The following is a 25,402-nucleotide window of genomic DNA, read 5'->3' as shown; positions in this document are numbered from 1 at the left end:
ACCTCATAAAGATGAAAACACCGTAAGTAAAGAAGATTTCCCCTCTTACCAATGGGACCTCTGTGTGTTTTATTTACTCTTTTAAGAAATGCTAGTGATAATAGAATCATAGAATTGTAGAGGTGGAAGGGACCCTGATGTCCATTTAGTGCAGCTAGTGCTTTTTTCCTGGGGGTACACAGACCCCCCTAAATATTTTGTGAATCTTTTTACTTTTGTCCATTTACTGTATTTATTTTTTCCGATTTGAACAATAAAATGGTGATCTTCTTGAGTCAAAATGAGAGTACCCCTCAACATTTTTTTTAAGAAAAAAAGCCCTGAGTGCAACCCCCTGCAATGCAGGAATCTCAACTAAAGCATCCATGACAGGCGACCATCCAACTTCTTCTTAAAAAACTCCAAGGAAGGAGAGCCCACAACCTGCTGAAGGAAACAGTTCCACTGTCAAACCAATCTTACTGGCAGAAAGTTTTTTCTGATGTTTAGTCGGAATCTCCTTTCTTGTAACTTGAAGCCACTGGTTTGAGTCCCACCCTCTAGAGCAGGAGAAAACAAGTTTGCTCCATCTTCTGTGTAACAGCCTTTGAGATATTTGAAGATGGCCATCGTATCTCCTCTCAGTCTCCTCTTGTCCAGACTCCAGGCTAAACATCCTCAGCTCCCTCAGCTGTTCCTCTTAAGGCTTGGAACTCAGCTATACAGCTGCAAATAAAATGTTTTAAGTGTGACACTGGATGGTGATAGTGAGCCTTATAGAAAATTCAATGTATTTTTAAAAAACGGTTTTAAAAAAGCATTTTCAGAACGCTTTTTATATGTGTGTAGATTCCACCTTGGTTTCCAAACCCTGGATCATCTTGGTTGCCATCCTCTACACACCTTCCAGATTGCCAATGCCCTCCTTGAACTGAACACAGTGTTGTTCTAGGTGGGGTCTGACCAAGGCAGAAGAGAGAGATACTATTATTTCCCTTGATCTGGACATTATATTCTTCTGTTGTTCACTCTAGAACAGCATTCATTTCTCTCTTTTTTGCTGCTGCATCACACTGTTGACTAGATTGGTAACTAGCTCTCTGTAAAATAAATATCCATTTCCCATCTCTCGTGAGCTGCAGCAGGCTAAATCCTTTCCAGGCTTGATGGCTGATCAAGTATGCAGGATTAAAATGCAACAAGCAGGTGCATTTATCTGCCTGAATCCTTAACGGTGCAATAACACCCCACTTATTGCTTGTAATATTTAGAATTAATGAAGGCGGCCTTGAATAATTGATGGCTGTTTTAGCACAAGCAAGAATTCAATTAAATTCGAACAAGAGACATCCAGGCATGTGGTAAGGAATTCCTCTTTCCATTTTGTCTGACTGCAAACAATGCCGTTCGGATCTGGTCATTTAAGACAACTGGCAATGGAATGGGTGTGCAAGACGGAGGGGCATGGCACGTATCAGATTGCTCAAAAGTCATTCATCATGTCAGAGCAAGGCAGGAATCCGAACTCCTGGAAAGAATAACGGGTCGGAGATCTCTCTGCATGGAGGTAGGATGGCATGGAGCTGAATGCAGGCTGTAAAACGCAATAGGAATAATTAGAGCATTTGCCAGAAAAATGCTGCAGGTTCCAGAATGGCGCTTGGCCCATCGCCCTAAAGGGAGCATGGCAGAAAACAGGATCAGGCGTGGGGTCTGAAGCACTTTCCTTAGGCATCTGGCTTCCAAGAACCCCACCTCCCAAGAGCAAAGCCTTAGAATGGGGGCTCTGTGTCCTGGCGAGGGGCTGGGAGAGAGGCAGCTATAGGCAGTTGTGGTGGGCATGTCCGAAGGTGGCAGATTGGGGGGAACAAGTGTTTAATGAGCAAGTGTTTAAAGTGTCAACAAGTATTTTACTCAGGGTTTAATGAAATAGAGCTAGTGCTGTGTAGCGGTTAGACTAGAGTGTCAGACTAAAACCTGGCAGGCACCAGGGTTCAAATCCTCACTTGGCCATGAAGCTCACTGGGTAGCCTTGGGGGCCAGTCACTGCTTCTAAGCCTGACCTACCTTGCAGTGTTGTTGTGGGGATTAAATTGAGGAAAGGGGAAGCCATCTAGATAGTAATGAATTAAGTAAAATTACTCAACAGCATGTCGCAAAGTCTGCAGCCCTTGCATTGCTGAATCTGTATTTAAATGAGAATCAGGACTAGGTGGATAAACCACTAACTGGGATTTCTCTTAGTGGCAGCATAAATGGTTATAGCTGTATTCCGGAATGACTTAAAAGGTGCAACCCTGAATCCCTGGTACAAAAGAGGACAGCCTCTTGCCCTTATGGGAAGATTGATCCACAAGTTAAGACCAGCCAGAGGAACAAAGCACAAAGGGACACCTTGGTGGGAGAAAGGGGGAGCTTTATTTTGTTCAGAAATTCTCCAGAAAACCAAAGACCAGTCCCAAAGGTTTACATTAACTTGTGGATCACTTAATAAGAATGTGTTTTACAGATGTATACTGCTGTTAGTTGTTTATGTGTGGGAATACAGGGTTTCATAATGTCTTTTGGGGGGCCTCCAGGAAAATAAAAATCAAATACATAAAAAACAGGGGTTCCCAACATGTGCCCATGGGCATTGCAAATCTCTGAGAAATCATCCCCCTTGGAGCCCAACAAGGCACCCTGCCTCTTCCACTTATTTTTAAAATTTCTCTTTTAAAAAACAATTTGGGGTCATTGTTGAGGTGTTGCTGTTGTATGATTTTAGGGGGGTTGTTTGCAGGTAGGGGTTATCTTTTGAGGGGAACCCTCCTCAGCTTCTCATTTTTGTAATCATCTGTTTAGTTCTATACATTGGTTTGCAAATGTTTTAAAAAATATTCCTCATGAAATTCACTAGCACTTTAGTGCAGTTTTCTCCTGCAATTTTGCCTCTTTGCATCTTTGCAAAACAGTTCCTCCTCCTATAATTTTTGTATGTTATCTTCACTTATATATGCATTTACACCATGTGTGCCCTTTACACTGGCTTACTAGCAGTACATGTGAAAAGAATATTGGGGTCTTAGTGGACCACAAGCTGAACATGAGTCAACCATGTGAGGAAGCAGCAAAAAAAGCTAATGCTATTCTAGGCTGCAGCAACAGAAGTCTAGTGTCTAGACCAAGGGAAGTCATAGTCCCACTCTATTCCAGACCACACCTGGAACACTGTGTCCAGTTCTGGGCATCACAATGTAAGAAGGATGTTGACAAGCTGGATGGTGTGCAGAGGAGGGCAAGCAAGAGGATCAAGGGATCAACCAAGCCTTATGAGTAGCAGTGGAGCAAGCCGATCGGGAGCCTGGGGCGGTGTGTGTGCCCTGTGCCTGAAGGCGGAACCAGCTGCCCACGGGGGCGGGGCCAGCTGGGGCTCCGTGGGGCCTCCGAGGAGTCTGCCTGCCTCCTCCCATTCAGCCGCCCTACAGCTGGGGCGGGGGGAGGCAGCGGGTGGACCATTTGGGCAGTGATGCACCCAAGCCACCACATCTCGCTCAGGAGAGACGCATAGCTCAGGCACGGGTGCAAGCCCCACGGCGAGTGCCGCCCGGCATTTTGTCACCCCCCTCAGTGGTGACACCTGGGGCAGCCCGCCCCCACCGCCCCCTCTTCCTCCGCCCCTGCTTATGAGGAGTGCTTGAAGGAGCTGGGTATGTTTAGCCTGGAAAAGAAGAGACTGAGAGGAGATTTGATAGCCATCTTCAAATATCTCAAGGGCTGTCTCATGGAGGAGGGAGCATGCTTGTTTTCTCCTGCTCTGGACGGTAAGACTCGAACCAGTGGCTTCAAGTTGCAAGAAAGGAGATTCCAACTAAGCATCAGGGAAAACTTTCTGACAGTAAGAGCTGTTTGGTAGTGGAACAGACTCCCATGAGAGTTTGTGGGCTCTCCTTCCTTGGAGGTTTTTAAGCACAGGTTGGGTGGCCATCTGTCATGGATGCTTTAGCTGAGATTCCTGCATTGCAGGGGGTTGGACTAGATGACCTTTGGGGTCCCTTCCAACTCTAAGATTCTATGTACATTCTGGTACACTTTACTTGCCTGGAGATGTGCAGAGTTTGACGGGTGGGTGGACAGTGCAAATTAAGTAAGTCCATCTTGAAATGTGAACTGAGTTTAATTTCTTCCCCGTCACTAACTGCACACTATGTAGACATGCATAGAATTGCAGGTGCATGTTGAGGAATTTAAGAATATGCAGTCAGATGAACCACACTGCAACTTACTTCTGAGGAATCACCCAGAGCTGGATTGAACATATTGTTGTGATGCTTGGGGGGGGGAGGGGTTAGGCTGTGTGCCTGAGCCCCTTCTAATTCCTGGACCCAGCAAGGGTTACAATCTAATGGAGGATCCCGCTGTTGAAGTAGCCAGGCAAGGGCCATCATGACCCCTAAGTGTGGGTATAAATAATGGGTGGGGTATAAATAATAAATTATTAATATTAATATTAAGAAAGGAAGTTGCTCTGTGTCAGAGGGCAAATGGGTGGGTCAACTGGTCAGTGGTTAGGCGGACCAAAGCCGGAGCCAGGGGGTGTGTGAGAATTGGTCTAGAAGCAGGCAGCAGGCAGCAACCTGAGGGGGAGAGAGGGGGAAAAGAAGACCCAGGTAACTACCAACTGGTGAATTTGATATCAATACAGGCAACAACCAATTTAGGCACGTCCGAATGACGCACAATTACATACGTGTACACAGTGCCAAACCCAGAAGCAGTGCCAAACCGTCATAAAAATGTCACAAAAAGGGGCAGAACAAGGCAGGGTGGGGTGAAATGGACTTAGGTGAGGATTGCCTGTACCAGGAATGATCCTAGAACAGATAGTGCAACAGTTGGTCTGTGAGCACTTAGAAAGGATGCTGTGATTACTATGACCCAACACAAGTTTCTCAAAAGCAAGTCATGCCAGACAAATCTAATTTCTTTCTTTGATGGAATCACAAGCTTGGTGGATCTGGGGAATGCTGTGGACGAAGTATATCTTGATTTCAGCAAGGCTTTTGACAAAGTTCCCCATGATATTCTTGTGAGGAAGCTGGGAAAATGTAGGTTGAATGAGGTAACAGGTGGATTTGTAGCAGGTTGACTGACCAAACCCAAAGAGTACTCATTATTGGTTCCTCATCATCCAGGAAAAAAGTAATAAATGGGGTGATGCAGGGCTCTGTTCTGGGCCCACTGATGGTCAACGACTTTATAAACGACTTGGATGAAGGAATTGAGGGGATGTTTATCCAATTTGCAGATGACACCAAACTGGGAGGGGGAGCTAATGCCACAGAAGACAGATTCCAAATTCAAAATGACCTCAACAAATTGGAGAACTCGGCGCAAGCTAACAAAATGAATTTCAGTAGGGACAAATGTAAGGTTCTGCATTTAGGCAGGAAGAACCAGATAAATAAATATAGGATGTAGTACACCTGGCTTACTAGCAGTACATATGAAAAAGATCCGGAGGTCTTGGTGGACCACATGCTTAACATGAGTCAACAGTGTGATGCAGATGCAGAAAAAGCTAATGCTATTCTCAGCTGCATCAACAGAAGTCTAGTGTCCAGATGAAGAGAAGTAATAGAACCCCTCTATTCTGCCTTGGTCAGACCACACCTGGAATATGCGTCCAATTCTGGGCATGGGCATAGCCAAGGAAGGGTAGGGGGGCAGCTGCCCCCCCTAAATCAATACAAATCAATACAAATCTGAGGTTCTGCACCCCCCAAACAAAAGCCTGCCCCGCTAACAAAAATCTTGGCTATACCAATGATTCTAGGCACCACAATTTAAGAAAGATGTTGATAAGCTGGAAGGTGTGCAGAGGATCAGTTGAAGTAGCTGCTGATGTTTATCCTAGAAAAGAGGAGACTGAGAAGAGATATGATAGCCATCTTCAGATATCTCAAGAGCTGTCACATGGAAGATGGAGCAAGCTTGTTTTCTCCTGCTCTGGAGGTTAGGACTTGAACCAATGGCTTCAAGTTACAAGAAAGGAGATTCAAACTAAACATCAGGAAGAACTTTCTGACAGTAAGAGCTGTTTGACAGTTTTCTGAATCAAAATTGGACTCCCTCTGTACTATTTACACCTGAAAATTTGTAGAGTCATAGAATTGTAGAATCATAGAAAATTTGTAGACTCATAGAGTTGGAAGGTATCCTGCTTGGGATCTAGTCCAATTCCTGCAATGCAAGGAAGGAGAGTCTACAAGCTCTTGAAGGAGACCATTCCACTCTTACCACAAGTAAGATCTTCCTGATGTTTAGTTGGAATCACGTTTCTTGCCATTTTAACAATAACAATAACAACAATTTATTTATATGTTGCCCCAGCCAGTGGCGTAGCGTGGGTTGTCAGCACCCGGGGCAAGGCAAGTAATTTGCGCCCCCTAACCCGTGGATTTGCGCCCCCTAACCCGTGGATTTTCCCTAACCCCCAGATGTTGCGCCCGGTGCGGCCGGCCCCCCCTGCACCCCCCACGCTACGCCACTGGCCCCAGCCACTCTGGGCGCCTTCCAACAAAATAAAACATGAAACATCCATTGATCCCCATCCTGCCCTCTGGAGCAGGAAAAGACAAGCTTGCTCTATCTTCTATTTAACAGCTTTCAGGTATTACACCCATTTTAACTAAATTCCTAGGCAGATCAGATAATTTTACCGCTGTCCTTTTGTCAGGTGCTGTAAACAAATCAGTACTAAAGTGGCAAAATTCAGGGCATCAGCAAGCATTACTAGGAACTAGAATATTAAATCTCTTTACCAAGCACGCTAGCAATGCAGCAATCCACTGAATGTGTGACAAAGCGCATGCCTATCCTAGTCCTTTGCTGTGCTGATAGTTCCTCATAGTCTTCTACTGGTCTGTAAATTGCAAATTGCATTTGTAATTGCCTGTAACTTAGAGGCTGGTCTGTGTCCATGATAATACAAATTGGATTGGGCATCATCTGAGTTTAAGAGTGAAAAAAGATTTGCAGACATTCCTTTTGTAAATTCACTTCCCCAGGTGAGAAGCGGGAGTCAGAATTATCATGTCTTGTGAGTTATTGAGCACATTAAACATTAACTTCTTGGTCTTATTGTTAGCCCAGTTCTCTGCACTTTTAATTTTTAAGCACCGCCTGCCTTGGACCCAACTTGGCAAGAGATCCTGTGACTTTGCTCACCAGCTATGCATTATTCACCATGAAGGCTGTGGCTTAGTTGGGCTTCCTTGGCTTCTGAGCTCCAAAAAGCACACTGGCCTACATTGGTTCCAGTGATTTGGGGTGGTGGGCGATGGGAGGGAGGGGGGTGTCACGAGGGAAGAGTGATATTTTCAGCTCGATCCCTTTTGTGATCTCTGGCTTATTTCCATGCTCAGCCTGTAATGTACCTGTGGCTAATCAAAGATCAGCAGTGGCTGCAATATAATCTCTAGGAAGGTCCGGTTTCTCGCTCTTATCTGGAGAAGCAGCCAATACTCACCTCCCTGGGACTCAAAGGGCAAAGCCACCGACAAGCAGCATGAATTATTGAGCTTTCTCCACTGGGACGGAAGAGCCGCTTCTCATAACTCACGGCATCGTGTTGAGGCTACGCTGGATGGATCCTAAGCAACTCACCAAGCGAGCTCTGAATGGCTTAGCTGGAACCATTGTTTGAAACGGCCTTCGGGATGGCTGCCCAGGTAATCTTAGCAATGGGGCGAGGTTGTCGTGGTGGAGAACTGTCCAGACCTAGGCTGGGCTTGCTTCGCTTCTCGGCAGCCGCGCAGCTCCATGGCTGCAGATGGAGTCTCCCGCTGCCTCGACTGTGGGTGCACTATGTGACCTTGGGCAGGCCATGCTCTCAGCGCTTCCTCTGCATTTGCTCCTGTTTACCTGAGACAGTTCTGGCACCCTGAAACCCCTGGTTTTGCCGCCTTCTTTTTCTTGTTGGCAGGAGCTGCTGGAGTTCATTTTCTAAGTGAGGGGGTGGACTGCATCTTGCCTGCGGTGCGCATGTGCCCAGATTCCAGCCCATGAACAATAAGGCACCAAGAGGTTGCCATATTCCATGTTGCAGCTATGGAGGCATCTTTTGAACAACTGAGAACAAAGTGCATTAGGAAGAGAGTATTTGCCTTCTGCTCTGCCTTTCACCCAGAGAGAAAGGCAGCCCTTGCCTTTTAAAGCAACAGACAACAGGCTATGGCAGAGTCAATAAGCAGATAGGATGTTGCCTCCATTAACGTCTCCCGCTGGCTGCAGGAAACAATGTCTTGATATTATGGGTGTTACAGCTGGTGGGTTCTGTTTCCATCCGATAACTGCTGGAGGTGGGTGTGCACCTGTAAAAGGGAACTTAACAGCCAGCTATCTCACAGAGTTGATGGAGAAAGGGCATCATCCATAAGGTTCCAGCATCCACCCCAAGTGTTGTGATGTGCTACTGGCATTCAAGCAACCAAGTCCAAGAAAGCCAGGGATCACAGCTCTGAAACTCTTCCATCCCAGTTCGGCCTCCACTTCCTGTTTTCTCCCTGGTTGCCTTTCCTGGTCTGTCTCCAGGTTGCCTGGCCCCCTTCAGGTGACAGGTGGAGGAGAGAACGCCTTTAGTGATCATGGTAAAAATGATTAAGAGCGCTGTGCATGCAGCTTGCAAGCTTCAGCCCAGCAACTGCAAATTACAGTACAGACACTCTGAAGGAATTTGCTGTCCTCTGCTCCCCTCTCCCAATTACTTTCCATCTCTGGGGCCTGCCCCTGTGATGTCACCAGGGGGGGGTCAGCCCTGGGTCTCAAGTCTGGGCCCTGAGAACTCAAAGTCTGGGATGGTCCTGACCTGAAACCTGAGTAGAATTTTAGCTCCGCGGAATTTGAGCTCCACAGGGCAGAAACCTAGAATCTCATTCCTTGTGTAGCACCATATACTCTGGTGGCATTATAAGACTACAGTACGAGCAACAGCAACACGTTTGTATGGAGCTGGTCCAGCCTGCTGCAGGATCCCCAGCTGGGCAGGTCATCTCTCAGCACCTGCCACTCTGGAACAGCTGCAGACACCCCAGCACCCCTAGGGCCCACCTTCTCCCTGGGCCACAAACTGGCAGCTGGCCATTTTAATTCATCACAGTATCCCAGACATAGCATGGCTCTGGAGCATTGTGGGAAATGAAAGTGGACATGTCGGGGGGGGGGCACCAGAACCAGGAAGGAGGCCCACCAGAGGATTCCCTTCAAACCAGCTTTGCAACCAGGGAGTGGAACCTTGCCATTCCTGACAAGGAGCTCCTGGCTTTGCCTTTCAACTTATTTGGGGGAAGTTTCTTCTTTTGAAGTCAAATGTGACTGTATTGGATTTTCTTGGCAACTGGCTATTTGCATGTTTGTTTCATTTCATAGCACTTTGGTCACTGCTCCCAACAGGCTCAACAACACTCACCTCTCGCACCAGGTCCTGGGTGCCCCTCAAGATCAGACCCAGGGGCGGACTTCTGGGGAGGAACCATGGCAGGCTAGATATCAGCTGCTGGTACTCCTGCCAACAGACATAATTATGCAGTGACGAGAGATAATCAAGACATAAATCCAGATTGCCAAATTCCCTTTTGAAATAAGGAAGGACAGCAGTAGAGCCTCGCATGCTCAGAAGAAAACATTCATCATGTTGGAGGAATGTCTGTCTTCAGGGGTGGAGAGTGAGGAAAAGCCCTTGGCCAACACACTTCCTAGTAAAGGGACCCCTGACCATTAGGTCCAGTCGTGGCCAACTCTGGGGTTGCGGCTTCAGGTCTGCAAACTTCCTTCTTTTAACAGCCAGGTGTTCTAGGGCAGAGTCATTTAGTGCATCCAGAAATGTGACCTTTGTCATGAGAAAGGAGAGACTTGGAGTGTGGCCTTTGTGGCCAGGAGACCTGGCCTTGGCCAGAACTAGCTTCTGACCAGAGCTCTAGTTACTGGGGTGAAGAGCACAGAACTAAAGGAGGCCATGCTTGGGACCCCTTTAATATGGCCAAATTACCTTGGCCGCACTCCAACGCATGCTTACCTGGGGGTAAGTCCCATTGTGCTCAGTGGGGGTTATCTCTGAATAGACATATATAGGACTGCATTGTTAAAGTTCCATTATATTTAAATTTCCCAACCCACTGTGAGGTGTGGGTGCCCACCCCAGCCCGCTTATTAAAACCCCACCACTCCCAAAGCTCATTCTCCTTCCTGCTTCTCCACAGCCAAACAGGGCTTATAATAATCATGACAGGGAAGATGCGGCAGTAAATCTAACTAGGGTTGGGTCGTTTGTTTGCTTCCAGCCAGACCGTTATAAAAATCTCATTTCCTAATGCAGTCAGCCATGAAGTGGCAGCGGCGGTGGACAGAACCTGTTCGTTCACTTATTTATTACACGAGGCATCGCTGTTGTGGTTGCTTGTCTGGTAAAAGCAATGTTTGCATTAAGTGGTTCTCTAGAGCCTTTTACACCATAACAACATTATTGAAAGGGGGGGGGGGGAGAGAGAAAGTAAGAAAGTAAAAGTCCTGCGCAGGGATGTCATTCATTCAAATAAAGTAGACCTGCTCATTCCCCTTTAACATTATACACTAGGAGGTTTGCTTGGCACAGAGTTAAGTGACAGATAAAGCTTCACCTGTTTAATTGCTGCCTAGCTGGCTGCTGTAAAAAGCACAGGCTCAGTCAAATACAGGAGGGGGGAGGAGGGACCACCCAACTGGTGATGCTTCTGTGATTTCACGGGACACCCGCAAACTGTTTTCTTGTCTTTAACAAGTCAGAGCCCCTGAATCTGAGGTCTATGTTCTCTCATCCACCAACTGTAAAGCAGTTCAGAGTGTGATCCCGTGCTTGTCTACTCAGAAGGAAGCCCCGTTTCTAATGGAAGTTGCAACCCAAGCGATTATGAAATGGAATGACAATTCTTTCTCGTGCCATTAAGCCCCGTTGGTTCATTGTGCTCCACGGGGTGTCCTTAGCTGCAGGGGCCCCGTCTCCTAAACACAAGAGGGCCCAGCCGCACCTGCCCCAGCGCCCTTTGGGACCGAGGCCATTGGCACGCCACCCATTTCAAGCGCCAGGCAGGCCTTCCTCCAAAGGTTTCTGGGAGCTGTAGTTTGCGGAGGGTGCGGAGGGTTGTGAGGAGAGCCTCCCTCTTCCCTTCCCAGAGCTGCAGTTCGCCGGCTCCTCCTCTCAGCACCCCACAAACTACAACTCCCAGAGCTCTTTGGGGGAAGCTGTGCCTTTAAAGGGATGGCGTGGCTGGGGCCCAAGAGCAGCTCTGCCCAGGAGCCCCGCGCGAAATGGCTCTGCCGGTGGCTGCTCCTTGGAGGAGAGGCAGCAGGCCGGAGGCTGAGGAGGTAAGCGGAGCCCCGGGAGAAAAGTATGGGCAGGAAAGGGAAGATTACTTTCTCATCCCCTTCAGTACAAGAAAGAGGCCCGTCTGAGAGGCGGTTAAAATGAAATGGGGGGAGGCAGCAGGGAGACCCCACGCTTGGGGTTTATTGCCAGGAAACTTGGGAGCGCTGTTTTAAAGAAACCAAGGGCTATTTATTGATTTGCTTTATCGTCCGCCCAGGAGCTGAAGGGGCCACGCAAGGCTTTCCTGTTCCCCCCCCCCCGTCCCTCCCAGGGAGCTTTGTCGGCTGCCTCAGGGGAGAGGCGCTGGGGGGCATGGGGGGGGGCTCCCGAGCTGCCGCGCCCCCATAAGCTCCCCACTGCCGGGAAGGCGGGAGGGAGGATTCGGACGCCCAGGGACTGGACAGAGGGGGAGCCACCTTAGCCATCGCTTCGGCCAATAAAACGGGGCAGCAAAGGAAACACTTCTCTCCAGCCAAGTTCTTCTGCATTTCTTGTGATGTTGAAGTAATAAAACTCTTCCCCTCCCCGCCCCATGAAAGAGTCCCGTTATGCAAACTACTTAATTTTAGCTAATCAAACAAAGTGAGGCCTACAAAATGGTCGCATTGCATAGAAGGCAGCTCCCTAGTCAGGCATTTGCTCCCATTGGGGCAGGTTGTGGTAGCACTTAGACACCCGATGGCCTTGCTCCTGCGTTGAACGGGGTGCCGGGCGTGGCCCCCTGGTTAACCTTCCTGCTGGAGGGCGTTGATTCACTGCCCCCAATGCACCTAGGCTTGAAGTTGGGCAGCTGAGAAAATGAGGGGCCGGGTGTAGCTAGGGCATTTGTCAGTGCTGCTGAATGCCCCTTATACAGTGGTACCTCTGGTTACGAACGCATCAGGTTACGAGCTCCACTAACCCAGAAGTAGCTGCTCCTGGTTGCAAACTTTGCCCCAGGATGTGAATGGAATTCGTATGCCGGAGGCCCCATTAGCGAAAGCGTGCCTCAGGATAAGAACGGTTTCAGCTTAAGAACGGACCTCCAGAACAAATTAAGTTCGTAACTATAGGTACCACTGTATTAGGCTTATATTTGGGGCTTTTTTCAGATGGAACTCAGGTCTGGCACCTCTCAGGTGGGTGCCATTGCACCTATTTTTCTAGAAAAATAGCCCTGGCTATATTTTGCCTTTTGGCTACAAGAGCCCACACAATAGCTTATCATGCAAGAAAATACAGAACTGAGGGGTTACAAGAACTGGGGCAACAGGAAACCTATTTGTAGCAGCAGGGTTCAAAAAGTAAAGCACTAAATAGCCCTCTTCACGGTTTGCTTGAGGGCTAGAAGAGAGGGAGCCCACTGGGGCTGTCCCTAAGAAGGCCTTGTCCCGTCACACGTCAACTAACTTCATTTTCCTGCTATGAGGTGCACTTTAGTTGGTTGGTCTTCCTGGGAAAGGCGCAGTGTCTGGCCAGCAGCTCACAGGGGCAGAAGGGCAAAACGAGGAGGGCAGGGAAGATGAGGGAGCATCCAGAGTGTGTCTACCCAACAAACTCATAGGGAAGCCTATTTGACTGCCCACCAAGAATCTTGGGCGCTGTTTGTTTGAGGGGCTGAGAATGTTGTATGGATTTGTTTATTTATTAACCTGATCTTCCTCCCAAAGGAGCCCAGGGCAGCAAATCACAAGTGATGAAACAGAACTCCATTTCTCAGAGTTTGCTAGGAGGGGAGGGTGCCCACTAACTTCTCGCTCCAAGATGTGTGTGTCATGTGTGTCTGTGTCTGTGTCTCCTGTGACCTCCCAGGGGTTGGATTCCAAGTCCCTCCATTCCCAACTTCTTGCCAGGTCTGATGAGACCTGAAGCCCAACAGCACCTGGGGAGCTGCAGGTTCTCAGACCCAGATTTAATCCAAGCTGAACACACCATGCATTTAAAGCACATATTCCCCCTCCCAAGAATCTTGGGAACTGTAGTTTATCCTTCACAGTGCTAAAATTCCCAGTGCCCTTAACAAGGCACACCTCTCGGGATTATTTGGCAAGAGTCGTGGGCTTTGAAAGTATGCTGTGTGTGGAACCTGAGTGTCCAGGCTGCATTTGGTGCCTTGGTGCCTTTGCTTTCCTATGTCCTAAGTCCTTCCTTTGGGTTTGTTTCCCTGGTTCAACTTTGCAACTGCTCAGCTCACCATTGACTCCAGGGAAGTTGCTGTTATGTTGAGGGTCACTGCATTGCTCTGTGATACTGGATTCGAGAGCGAGGCTTGGGCAGGTCAAAAAGGCTGATGTCACAATTGATTGGGAACGTGCAGAGTGATACTCTGTAAAATTTCTGCTGAGATGCATTTCCTCCTCTAAGGTACAGGCTTCTCAGCCCTTCAGATGCACCGTTGTCTTTTTGACAGGTAGTCTCTTGACAACATTGTCCTGGGGTTAAAATGAGTGCAGCACTTTTGGAACCAGGAGAGCATGCAAAGTACGGCAAGTCCCGTCCCTTGCCCCCCCCCCCCAACTATCTGTTAAGTTGAGAATCAGCAATGGGCTGCCAACTCAGCACACATTTAACCCACAAGGTAATGCTGGAATCTGGCAGTTCAGTATCCTACCGTCCTGGTGCTGGAACCAGAATCTAGGTCCTAGATGAACTTTGGTCTTGGCTGCAAACACGACATCTGACCCCACAAGCATTTGGACTGATGCAGGGGTAAGTTAAAGTTGCAGATGTTCTGTGCAATCGCTCTGGGGACAGTGTAGATTTTGGCTAAGTTTGAATTGAGCTTGAATTGAGTTGCAGCTGAGAAAGGTTTAATGGGATGATTTAGTCACAAAATGCAAAAGTGGATCTGTTTTGTTGTCCTGCTATTTCTCTAAGATGTAGGATAAATAAACAGACAATTGTCAGCTTTCTCAACTTGCCTCGATGCCTGGGCTGGGATTTATGATGGTTTCCCCTACCTGCAATTAGACTAGGATGCATGTGCTTGTTTTCTGCCAGGACTCGGGGACATCTGTTCTCTTCTACTTGATGGGAGATGTTAAGCCCCTGCTCAGCTCCACGTCAGTAAACTTCCATTGCAGGGCCTGGGACCTCTTGGTGATGGAGGGTCTCTTAGGGGGGGGGGCACTTCTCTTCATGACCAGACCTTTGATACAGGGTTGGCATGTGATGGTTGGTCCAGTATTGTCCAGTAATAAAAGTAATTGCAGCATCAGTTTCTTAGAACTGTATAGTGTGCTGATTACAAAGAGCATCTTGCACAATCCCCAGAGTGCAGCACCTCCAAAAGCTTTGTTGATAAATCTGTATTTATGAGCAAGACTTGAGGGTTAATTCTGAATCAGTTAAGCCAAGCAAAATTTCCAGTTGTAGGGCAGGGAAAGGGGGCATCACTCTCCTGCCTTTTATTCACCAGTAGTTTTGATTTATTTCTTTATAAGAGGGATGGGAACCCCCTTTTTCTGTTGAGGGCCATGTTCCCAAAGGTGCAATCTGCCAGAGGCCTCGTGCCAACTGGGTGCACAGCTGAAGCCCATGGTAGGCAGGGCTGGATACAAAGTGGGGAGTGCAACCTCCTCTCTCTCTCCGGCTTCCTCTCTGCCCAGCCATATGCAGCAGATCACAGGTCACTCTTGACAGAGGAGGCACTTATTAGTTTGGGGGTCACACGTGGCCTCAAGGCCAACCTTTCTAATTTTAATCTGCTGTTTTACTTTGTTATGTTCCACTGCTGAATTAGCTGTTGAATTATAACAAAAGGCAACTGTTCTTATTTTATTTTTTTAGTCCAGCTGTTTTTATTATTGTACACTGATTTATGCATTAAACAAAATATTGATTTGATTCTTATTTACTGTGTGTTTGCTATTTTTTAACTGTGTCGTCTGCCACTTTGGAAAGTGGTGGTACAGAAATGGAAGGTACAAATTTTGGAAAGAAATTTTGCTTCCTCTCCTTCTCAAATCTGGTTTGCAGAACCAGATTAAATTATGTATAAGCAGCAACTGCATACAGATAAACGGTACTTGGCTTGCATTATAGATACAGATTGCAGAAATAGTGTGGGGTTTTTTTTTTTTTAAGTGTGTACAAAGTCCTGGTTATAACTCCAGTGATGTATACTATTATACCATTTGCGCACGCAGGTGATGTCCTATGCGCTGTAACCTCAGAATTTAGAAATAGCCAGCCTGTGCAATCCAGGCTAATTTTTGCAACAAGTAAAGAGCAGGGATGCTACTCTGTTTCTCCAAACCTGACCTGATACCGCTCTTGCACTTTATGCCAAGACAACGTCGCTGCAGAACTTAGGAACATCCTGCAGAGGTGATGCCAAGCCCCTCCCCTCCCCAATGAGCATGTGGCCGCTACACGAGCTTCAGTTTAGTCTCTTGGCTGTTACGCGAGCTCAAAGCCTGTTGCTGCTGCTCCTGACCCTTAGCAGGTGAATCTCCAGTTTGTAGCTACTGTGCCATTGGAAGCTGCTTTTTCTCAAAGTCAGGGCCTTGATCCGCTTGGCTCAGCATTGCCTACGTGGACTGGCAACACCTCTTTCAGAAGGGGAATATTCCCAGCCCTGCTTCAGATGTTGGGGGGTCAAACCTGGGACCTTCTGCAAGTAAAGCAGGGGCTGTGGCTCTGAGCCACGACCCTCCTTGTACCTGCGGCCTCTTTTGACCCCCACAAGATTCTCTCTCTGCTGCTGACCAATCCACAGATAGGGAATTGCATACCCCCTTAACTTTCTGAAGCCCAAGAGACCCACTTTTTTTGTTGGTTTCCCTGCTTGAAATTTGAATGGCCCCTGGCCCCTGGCTTGGCCTATTGTTTCTGCACCCCAAATGAGCAGGAGTTGCACCGTCTCCCTGAGATGACAGCAACTGGAGGGTTCTGGGGGAGGTGGGCAGGGGAGACCGAAAGAAATATGCCTTGATTCCCTCCCACCCATCACAAAGCCCACACTGTTTCAAAGCATCAGGTTTCCTGCCCCAAAGAAGGTTCTCTTGACCTGGCCCACCTTGCCATAGCATCCACAGAGCGGACGTGTTCTGCCTGGGGCTCCCCTTCTCTCTCTCTCTTAACCTGTTCATTCTTCACCTGTCGCATTGGGTTGGGGGGGAGGCCCCAGAGGAAGAGGCCTGACATGGCAGGTCTAACGGAACCCCGCCCCCCGGCCCTGAGCTAGAGGACGGCCGAGCTGGTCGGTCCTCGGCTTAGTCGCTGTAGACCTGCCTGAGCCTGACAAGAAAGAGTTGCCAGGAACAAATCTCTATTGTTCGCTGTCATCTTTAAATGAGTGTCAAAGTAGGCAGGGGGGCTTTGACCGTTAACTGCACAATTTGGCGGGGGCCCTTGTGTCCAGCCTGGCCAGCCCAGGCGCCCCCCTCCTGTTTCTCAGATTAGCAGAGGCGGCCTCCAGCCTCTCTCCTAAATGGGCCATCGTTGGCCCTTTGTCCACAGACTGCCCAGTGTGAAATTTGCAGCGACGTTAAATGTTTTCTAATGAATAATTATTGAAAGGAAATGGTGGGATGTGTGTGTAATGGATTGTAGCACATTAAAACGTTTTATTCGGGGGACACAAAAATGTTGTCCTTCATAAGCGCTTTCGGGGAAGGGCTTTCTTCCCCCTCCCCACCCCCGGGAGAGAGGTTTTTAAAAAAATTCTCAGAGGATTACCATCAAACTCTTATAACAGGGTGTCTCTTTCTCTCTCTCTCCCCTCCATCCTGATAGAAATGGAAAGAGGCCCCCTGGCCATCAAATCTTTTTCAAGATGGCAGCCGTGAAGCCTGCGGAACTGTTGGAAGCTTTGGGGTTTTAAAAGAATGTTTTTGAACTGTCTTTTGCTTTGGGAGAATAGGTTGGGTTCCCCTCTCAACCTCTGTGCTTTTCACGGAGAAAGACGATCTAAGGCTGCTGTGCCAAAGTTACAGGCAAGGATTTGTCTATTGACAAGGAACTGTGGAATAATCCTGTCCCCCTCATGCCGATGACGATTAACCTTAAAAGCTTGCATTTTCTGTTCTCTGGAAGATATTGCCATGTAAATGTTTTGCTGTGGGTATAATCAAGTTTAGAACATTATTATATCATCTTTAAAAAAGTGGACAGGGGTGTCTGCCAAGTTTTGTCTTTTTCCCAAGCAGACAGCTGGTCACCACATTTATATTTAATGCTGGCTTTTCAGTGAGATTAGTAAGCTTACAGATGTGGTAGATTTTCTTAAAAAGAACCTGGAATGGTTTCCCTTTATAAATGATATTCTGTGCATGCACCACAAGAGTGACCATCCCCACTTCCCGTGGCATTCTGGGGGTGTTTTGCTGGTTGCTAAGGGGCAGCTGAGTTCGAAAGCATGTCATAGTGCAAGTAGATAAATAGGTACTGCTCTGGCGGGAAGGTAAACGGCATTTCCGTGTGTTGCTCTGGTTCGCCAGAAGCGGCTTAGTCATGCTGGCCACATGACCCAGAAGCTGTACACCGGCTCCCTTGGCCAATAAAGCAAGATGAGCACCGCCACCCCAGAGTTGGTTATGACTGGAGCTAATGGTCAGGGGTCCCTTTACCTTTAAGGAGCAGCTGGTTCCAGGGCAGCAGGTGTCCCTCTGCACTTTATATTTTGACCTAGTGGAAATAATTTGATTATATAATTCAGTCCCACAAGATGTGGCAAAGGCTTTATGTGGCTTTTGAAAAAAGTTAAGTTCATGGAGAAGGAGAAGCCTGTGAACTGCTCTAAACCTAAAGGAAATCTCCATCCTCAGAAGCAGTTTACCTTTTGTGCCCTACAGGCTGGGGACAGGTGGGATGGAGGTTGCCGCCTTGCCCTGCCCTGCCTCTGAGCTTTCCAGAGGTGTCTGAATGGCCACTGCATGGGACTGGTGCAATCTATTTTGCCACTTGAGGCAAAGGACAAGATGACAACCCCACTCCACATTCAGCAAACCATCCAGGCTGGAAGTTGATGCATATTTCCATGCTGATGGTTGGACAGCCTCCTCCTCCCCTGTGGCCAATGACAGCAGGCTAGCTCATGAGATGCCAGCTGGCCCCTTGCTCTGCCCCACATCCTTCGGCAGCTGTCTCCTGAGATCGGCACTGCCACTCTCTGCCCAATGAGAGGGACGGCTCTGCAGGAAATGGGATCCTGGGCAAGGCAAGGCAGGGCTCCTTGGGGAATTCAGCAATACCAGATCTACATGTCAACAATTGCCAATTGACTGGTTGGTTTTCAAGGAGGGATAGACAGTTTCACAGAGGAGAAGTGTGCCAGAAGCTGCTTTATGCCAGGTCAGACTCTTAATTGTTCACCAGTATGTATTTTATTTTATGTTAGAATATTTGATTTAATGTTTGTGATTGTAATGCAGAAAAGATCCCTGCATTGCAGGGGGTTGGACTAGATGACCCTTGGGGGTCCCTTCCAACTTTACAATTCTATGATTCTAAGTACCACTTCTACTTTGTTCTGTATTTACCCCTCTCTCCAAGCAGGGAGAGACTCTGGGGGCCCTGCGCTTTGCCAGGTTCGGTTTCCTTGGAATGAGGGTCAGCCGAGGCCTTCAGGGTGTACTGTTTTATTTACACCTATATAGAGCCTGGGCATAAGATGGAGGGGCTCACAACATTCATCAGTATTTCAATGCAAACTTTAAATTTGCAGTTTAGCCCAGCACACGTTTGAACAAAGCAATCTTCCCTAAGACATTTGTGTATGTTGCTTTCACTAATAGATGCATTATAATGCACATTTTACCCCAATGCCTGCATTTTTGTATACTTTACGTGGCCAGAGAACTGCACTGCAGAATTTGCGGAAGTGCAAATAGTGAAGGATGGCTGTGTTTCAGTTTTCATATTTCAGAGGCAGGCTAGCCTTTAAATGTGAAAGGAAATGAATTTCTCCCTATCCCTATGCTTGATCAATGTTGTCTCCATTTCCGTAATCCTAAGTGCTTGGCTGCCCTTCCTTGGTGGCGAGAGAGTGGCACTCTGCACATGCTTGGTCAGAGTCAGAAGTGCTTCTGAATATGAGCTGCTGGAAACCACAGAAGGGGAGAGTTGCTCTGGTGCTCAGCTTGCAGGTTTCCCATGGGGGCATTTGGTTGGCCACTGTGAGAAAAGGAGGCTGGACTAGATGGGCCTGACTCAGCAGAACTCTTCTTATGTTTCAGTGCTTCTGTGTCACGTATGGCTTGGTCCTGTACTGAGCTCAGCACTGGTGCTGTGCTGTGGAGAGGCCTGGGTCAAAGAAAGCTGTGCACCGCAGCGCAGGGATAAGAAACATACAGTGGTACCTCTGGTTAAGAACTTAATTCGTTCTGGAGGTCCGTTCTTAACCTGAAACTGTTCTTAACCTGAGGTACCACTTTAGCTAATGGAGCCTCCTGCTGCCGCCGCTGCCGCGCGATTTCTGTTCTCATCCTGAAGCAAAGTTCTTAACCCGAGGTACTATTTCTGGGTTAGCAGAGTCTGTAACCTGAAGCGTCTATAACCCAAGGTACCACTGTATTTGCAAGAAGACTACCTTCCCAAAAGCAGGTGAACTCTGCAAACGCTTGATGGCTGTTGTTTGTCCAGAGCCTGTCGGAAAGGGTAGGATCTACCTAGGCAGAAGTAGCCTGCCCAGAATTATACAGGCCCTAGTCACCTCCAGGTTTGACTACTGCAATCTGTTGGTATGTCGGGCTGTCCTTGAGGACGAGGTTCTCTAAAAAAAAATCCGGTTCAAGATGCAGCAACTGCTGACTGGCTCGTCTTATAGGAAGTAAGTAAATAAGATAATATTGTACTAGCCAGAGAGGCCATGACAAAACCATACAAACCCTGTCAGAAAGAGTGTGTTTGTGCCTCTGCCTAAGACATAAGCAAGGCTGCAATTGGGGCGCCTCCAGGACTGCATGCAATGCATTTCTGTTTAGACCTCTGAATCTCCCTTACAAGTCACTGCAATTTTCTCCACTTCCTCCTCCTTGATTTTTCTTGCCACCAGCGCAAAGAGCATCCTAGAACTTCTCTGCCAAGGAGAGACTGCTTTCTTGGAACAAACAGGGGATTCAGAAAGTGCCTCCTAGGTTCTGTGTATAGTGGGCCATGTCACAAATAACGGTGAATGTCTTCTACATGCACTTGCCCACAAATACAGAGTCTCTCTATCTGCATATGGGATCTAGTTGCTCGTCCAGCACAGCTGAGGGCATTGCTTGGAAACGCAGCCCAATAGAGACAGATCTTAATAGAGCTGGCCAGAGTTTAGACAAACAAGTGGCTCTAAAATTTACTCAGGTGCTTAAATTCAGTATCTTAACTTTTTCTTCTTTTTTATGTTGCTTACACCGGACTTAAAAAAAAAAATCTTCATCAGCTTCTGTTATCATGTGTCTGTATTTTATGCACTCACCTCGGGCAGAATATAAATCCAGCAAGTAAGAATGAATTAAATCAATTGATAAGACAAATTAATAAACTTTCTGCCCACTTTGTGTTGTGATCAGCAGAGGGACTGTTAAGAATTTAATTTTAAAGAAGGTTTTAGGGTGGCCTCTTGTGGGAGAAAACAGGACGTACGTCTTCTGAAAATGTGAAGAAGTCACTTGTCATTTCTGTAACCAGAGCGCCCTCTTCTCAGACATGTTTTTTTTTTTAAAAAAACAACAACAACAGGTGCCTTGTTGGGCCAAAATCCAACAGGGGGCTCAGGATGCTTAACCTGTTGAATTTCCTCTTGCTGTTCAGCTGGGAAAAGCAGCTCAGCCCTGTTAGAGGAGGGAGGTGAATAAGGAGTTCTGCAGGCAGGAATTTTAGATGCAATGATGGTTGTGGGAGCTTAACCTGTTGGATTTCTGCTGATGTGCAACTCATGGCTTTAGGGCATTAATAATTGGATCTCCTGCCTTCCCGCTCCTGCCACCCAAAGATTTTTTTCTTATATTTTGCTGATAGGGCAGCTGAGTGCATTGCAAAATGAAGGGTTGGTGAGCCCTCTGCCATCTTAATTTGCCAAGTGCAGGGATTTCAAAGGCCGTAGATAGGTAGATGACTTGGCTACAGCACTCCATGCTCTGGCAACTTCCAGATTGTATTATTGCCATGTGTGCGCTGTGGTCTATGTGGGGCTGTGCTTGAAGACAGCTGAGAAACTCCAGCTTCTCCAAAATTACTAGCTGGCTTGGCTTTAGATCACATATGACCTCTGTTCTAAAACTGTGGCTGCCAGTTTTGTTTTGTTTTTTAAGGCCCAATTCAAGATGCTCACATTAGTGTTCAAAGTCCTAGCTAGGGTTGTCCTATGTCCTTTTTTTCCAGGACACATCCTCTTTTTCATGGGTATGTAAAATGAGAGTTGTCATAGTGATCCATAGCTAAAAGTAGAAGTCGGCAAATATGTCCTCTTTTTTTGCTGTTCAAAATATGGCAACCCACAAACATTGCAGGCCTCAAACACCTGAAATGCGTAGGTTATCAGAGGCTTGGGGTGGTGGCAGCCCAGAGCAGGGCCTTCTCTGTGGCAGCCCTTCAGCTGTGGAGGTCACTCTACACAGAGGTGCACCTGCCTTTTTCACTGAACAGCTTTGGGCAAATGTTGAAGATGTACCTCTTCAGCACTCCTTCCTTGGAGGTTTTTAAGCAGAGATTGGATGGCCATTTATAATGGATGCTTTAGTTGAGTTTCCTGTGTTGCAGGGGGTTGGTCTAGATGACCGTTGGGGTCCCTTCTAACTCTACAATTCTATGATTCTATGTGTGTTTTCAGGACCCACCTATTGTTGCAAATGCAATATGCTTTAACTGCTTTGAATTCTGAATGTTGAGTTGGTGTAACCCAGCCTGGGGCCTGCTGGTGAAGGCTGGGTAACATAATTATTATTGTTGGCTGTTAATGTAATATAATTTAGCTTATATAGATTTGTGTCACAGGAGCCCTGCACCCTGGGTCCTTTCAGTATCGAGCAACTTGGGGCAGGTGTTTTCCTTGAGCAGGCATTTCTGGTGCCTACTTGAAATGGCCTCTATGAGACGCTTGAGCCAGGGTCCCTGGCTGCAGGAAGGCAGCGGTCCTTGAGACAATGGCTACTGTGGGTGGCAGAGAAAATGATGAGAATCCCCCCCCCCCCCGTGCCCTTAATGGGTTGGCTTCTAACTGCAGTCGGTGGAAATGTTTCAGTGGAAACTGAGCACTTCCTTGTGCAGCTGTGGCAGTCCAAGGATGGCAGGAAGGGAAGCAATTTGCCCGAGGGGTAATTCCGTGAAAAGAAATAGGTGAGAGAAATCTGATCCAGTAGGCAGCTCCTGGGATTTCAAAGGCCACTCACTCCTTTCTCTCTCTGGTCTCAGAGAAGGTAAGGCATTCTTTCTGTATCCGGTGCAGAGCAGTGTGTTGGTCTTCATACTGTCAGTGCCCCTTGAGAGGGGCTGGCCGAGCTTCCTGGTCAGCCAGGCCTTGGACCTTTGGGAAAGAAGCAGTTATTTCCTAGGAGGAAAAGGGGAAAGGCTGAAGCTGCCACAATGTCGAATGAGACGCCTTGGCTGTTCTAACCCTAGATGTGCGCAAGATTGAGAGAGTTGTACAGTGGAGAGAGCAACTCTGCACATGGTCAGAGGCACTTTAGTCTCTTATTTTGTGTTCCTCTCTCCACCCCCACCCCAGGCTGTGTCAGCATAGGAACAAAGGAAGCTGCCTTCTAGCGAGTCAGTCCATTGGACCACCCAGTTCAGTACTGCCTGCACTGGCTGGCAGCAGCTCTCCAGGGCTTCTGGCTGGGCTCTCTTTGGGGATTGAACCTGGGACCTTCTGCATGCAAGAACAGGTGCGGTCTTGCTTCACCGGAAGCCCTGGGAAGCAGCCCTGGAGAGTATTCACGCAGCAGATTTAGGAAGGCAGAGAGTGACGTTTTTATAAGGGCCAGTGAGTTAGTGAAGATTCCAGTCTGCTGTTGGGTAGAGCTTTCTGACAGGAAGAGCTGTTTGACAATGAAGCAGACTCCCTGGGAAGGTGGTGGGCTCTTCTTTGTTGGAGGTGTTTAAACAGAGGTTGGACGACCATCTGCCAGGGATTCCTGAGCTGTGATTCCTCCACTGCAGGGGGTTGGCCCTTGGAGTCCCTTCCAGCTCTGCAGTTCTGTGATTCTCTGCTCATAGTTTCTCTGCGGGAAAAGGCAGCACGAGATGCAGGAAAGCAGGAGGGTGGGTGGCACAGCGTCCCCATGAGGATTGCCTTCTGGATATTTTGGACTACAACTCCCATCATCTCTGAAAGTTGGCCCTGCTGGCTTCTGGGCCCCAGGTTGGGGAAGTCTGCTGCAGGCCCTTCCCCATGCAGGTGGGGCTTAGCATGTGGGGAAGGCACCTGCAGGATGCTGTCTTCGCAGGGTGTGCTTGTGAGTGAGATTTTGAGGGGGAGGAGGAGCTACTAAGTGAGCGTGCAAGGTGGGCTCAGCGAAGCAAAAGTGAAAAGCAGCAGCAGCAGCAGCAGCAGCAGCAGACTCCCAAACTGCTTCGCAGATAAATTGAGCAAATGGCCTGTCACGATGGGGTGCATGTAAAGCAGCCCCAAATTCTGTCACTTAGACATTCTCCCCGACAGTAGAGCCAGGTGAATCTGTCAATATCTGCTTTCTTTCAGTTTCTCAGTTTCCAACCTTAAATTCAGCTGGCTACATTTCTGCATCAGTGTCCTTTTGAAAAAAATAATCTGCATGAAAATAAATATGATTTATCCCAATATATGTATTTTTTGCAAGGAATTTTCACCAGTTTACACATATCTTTGCACACTTTTTGGCCAAAGAACAGCATTAAAAAAATTTGGAGAAAGGCAGATTTTGATAGATGGCTGTGTCCCCAGTTCGCTTACTGGTTTGGGAAGTGTAAATTAGGTAAAATGTGAATTGAATGGATTTCTTCCCCCACCCCCATCCCTGCTTGACAGATAACTTCCTAGGTGTGTGTTCAGGGCTGAATTAGCTTTCTGGAACCTATGAAAGAGTCTTTGCAGCACCTGAAAAGGCTGGCCATGTCCCTGTGATCTGTTCAGCAAGCCTTTCTCTGCTGCAGTTGCAGATGAGCAAGATCTGTTTCTAAGAGCCACTCGGAATCTCTCTCTCTCTCTCTCTCTCTCCCTCTCTCTCTCTCCTCCAAGGTGATGAAAAATATATTGTACTCAGCTCATGACCCTGTGGTGGCCAGCAAGCTCCGATAAAAACCTTGCACAGAAAGACGCCCTGTCCAATTCACTGCCTTCCCAACCATGGCCATGAGTTCCCATTGGCGGAACAGCATCCCCAGTCAGGGCAGAGATTGCAACAATATGTTTAAAGTCCAGCTGGCTCACTTTAGAAAGGGCTGCGTTGTGGAACAGGCAGAGGAGAATCGCAGGACGGAGCCGAGGCCTGCCAGGTAAGGGAACGTGGGGGAAGCTGAAGCCCTGGCGGCTCATCCAAGCAGATGCCCCCTGGAGCACAGCTGTGCCCAGCTAGATCCTTAAACGACTTGTGGCACAGCCTGTGTCTGAAATTCCCATTAAAAATGGCAAGTGCCCATGAATCTGCATGGGGCAAATTTTGGCAGACCTGCAAGCAAATCTTTAAAAGTGTATTTTGGGGGGCAGGAGTTCCAGGGCTCCGTGCAAATGATCTGGGGGCCCTGATCCTCATCACCACCACCTCTCTCCTTTGGCAGAGCACATCTGTTCAACTTGTGGAGAACACAGTTGGATTCCTGAATTAACTTAAGAGGACAGCAGTGTCTTAGGACAGCCTTCCCAACCTTGTGCTGCTTGGACTACAACTCCCATAAGTCCTAGTTGGCCCAAAACAGCCAGAGGGGAGCCAGGCTGGAGAAGCCTGCCATCAAGCAAGTGGCAGTGGAAGCGAGGAATCCTGGCCAAATACTGCTGTGAAACTATTAAGCTGCAAAGCGGCCAAGAAAATGAGCTACAAACCAGAATATTTACAAATGGTTAGCCTTGGACCAAGGCAGTGGCAGACGCCAGGGTTTTTGTGAGATCACTTTTTGTTTTTGTTTTAAGTAGTACCTCGAGGTGCAAAATAGTGTTTCAGT

General features: G+C 47.8%; 2 protein-coding genes across 12 annotated transcripts in view; one reads left to right on the top strand and one right to left on the bottom strand.

Annotated features, from left to right (window-relative positions):
• FOXN4 (forkhead box N4) overlaps positions 1–11,055 on the bottom strand; it is a 52,477-nt gene extending 41,422 nt beyond the window's left edge. For 6 of the 7 annotated variants that reach the window (XM_083583886.1, XM_083583879.1, XM_083583883.1 and 3 more), the window contains exons 1-2: positions 10,635–11,055; positions 9,428–9,523 (exon numbers count right to left, since the gene is read on the bottom strand). The gene's annotated coding sequence lies outside the window, so the exon portion shown is untranslated. The remainder of the gene's footprint in view (positions 1–9,427; positions 9,524–10,634) is intronic. The other variant, XM_083583880.1, reaches the window with a different exon arrangement.
• The window catches only part of MYO1H (myosin IH), a 96,331-nt gene that overhangs the window by 22,040 nt on the left and 48,889 nt on the right, over positions 1–25,402 (top strand). The window contains exons 1-2 of one of the 5 annotated variants that reach the window (XM_083583803.1): positions 16,525–18,634; positions 24,483–24,739. Coding sequence is in view for 3 of the 5 variants with exons in the window: in XM_083583800.1 (XP_083439926.1) it covers positions 1,421–1,546 (126 nt within the window). In the remaining 2 variants the exon portion in view is untranslated. Of the gene's footprint in view, positions 1–1,269; positions 1,547–11,203; positions 11,359–11,682; positions 11,792–16,524; positions 18,635–24,482; positions 24,740–25,402 lie in introns of those variants that run through there. The other 4 variants (XM_083583802.1, XM_083583800.1, XM_083583801.1 and 1 more) reach the window with 4 other exon arrangements.

This window comes from Podarcis filfolensis (genome assembly GCF_964270895.1).
Source record: "Podarcis filfolensis genome assembly, chromosome: 13".
Classification (NCBI taxonomy): Eukaryota; Metazoa; Chordata; class Lepidosauria; order Squamata; family Lacertidae; genus Podarcis; species Podarcis filfolensis.
The sequence above is the reverse complement of the archived record's forward strand: the minus strand, read 5'-3'. Positions and strand labels throughout refer to the sequence as shown.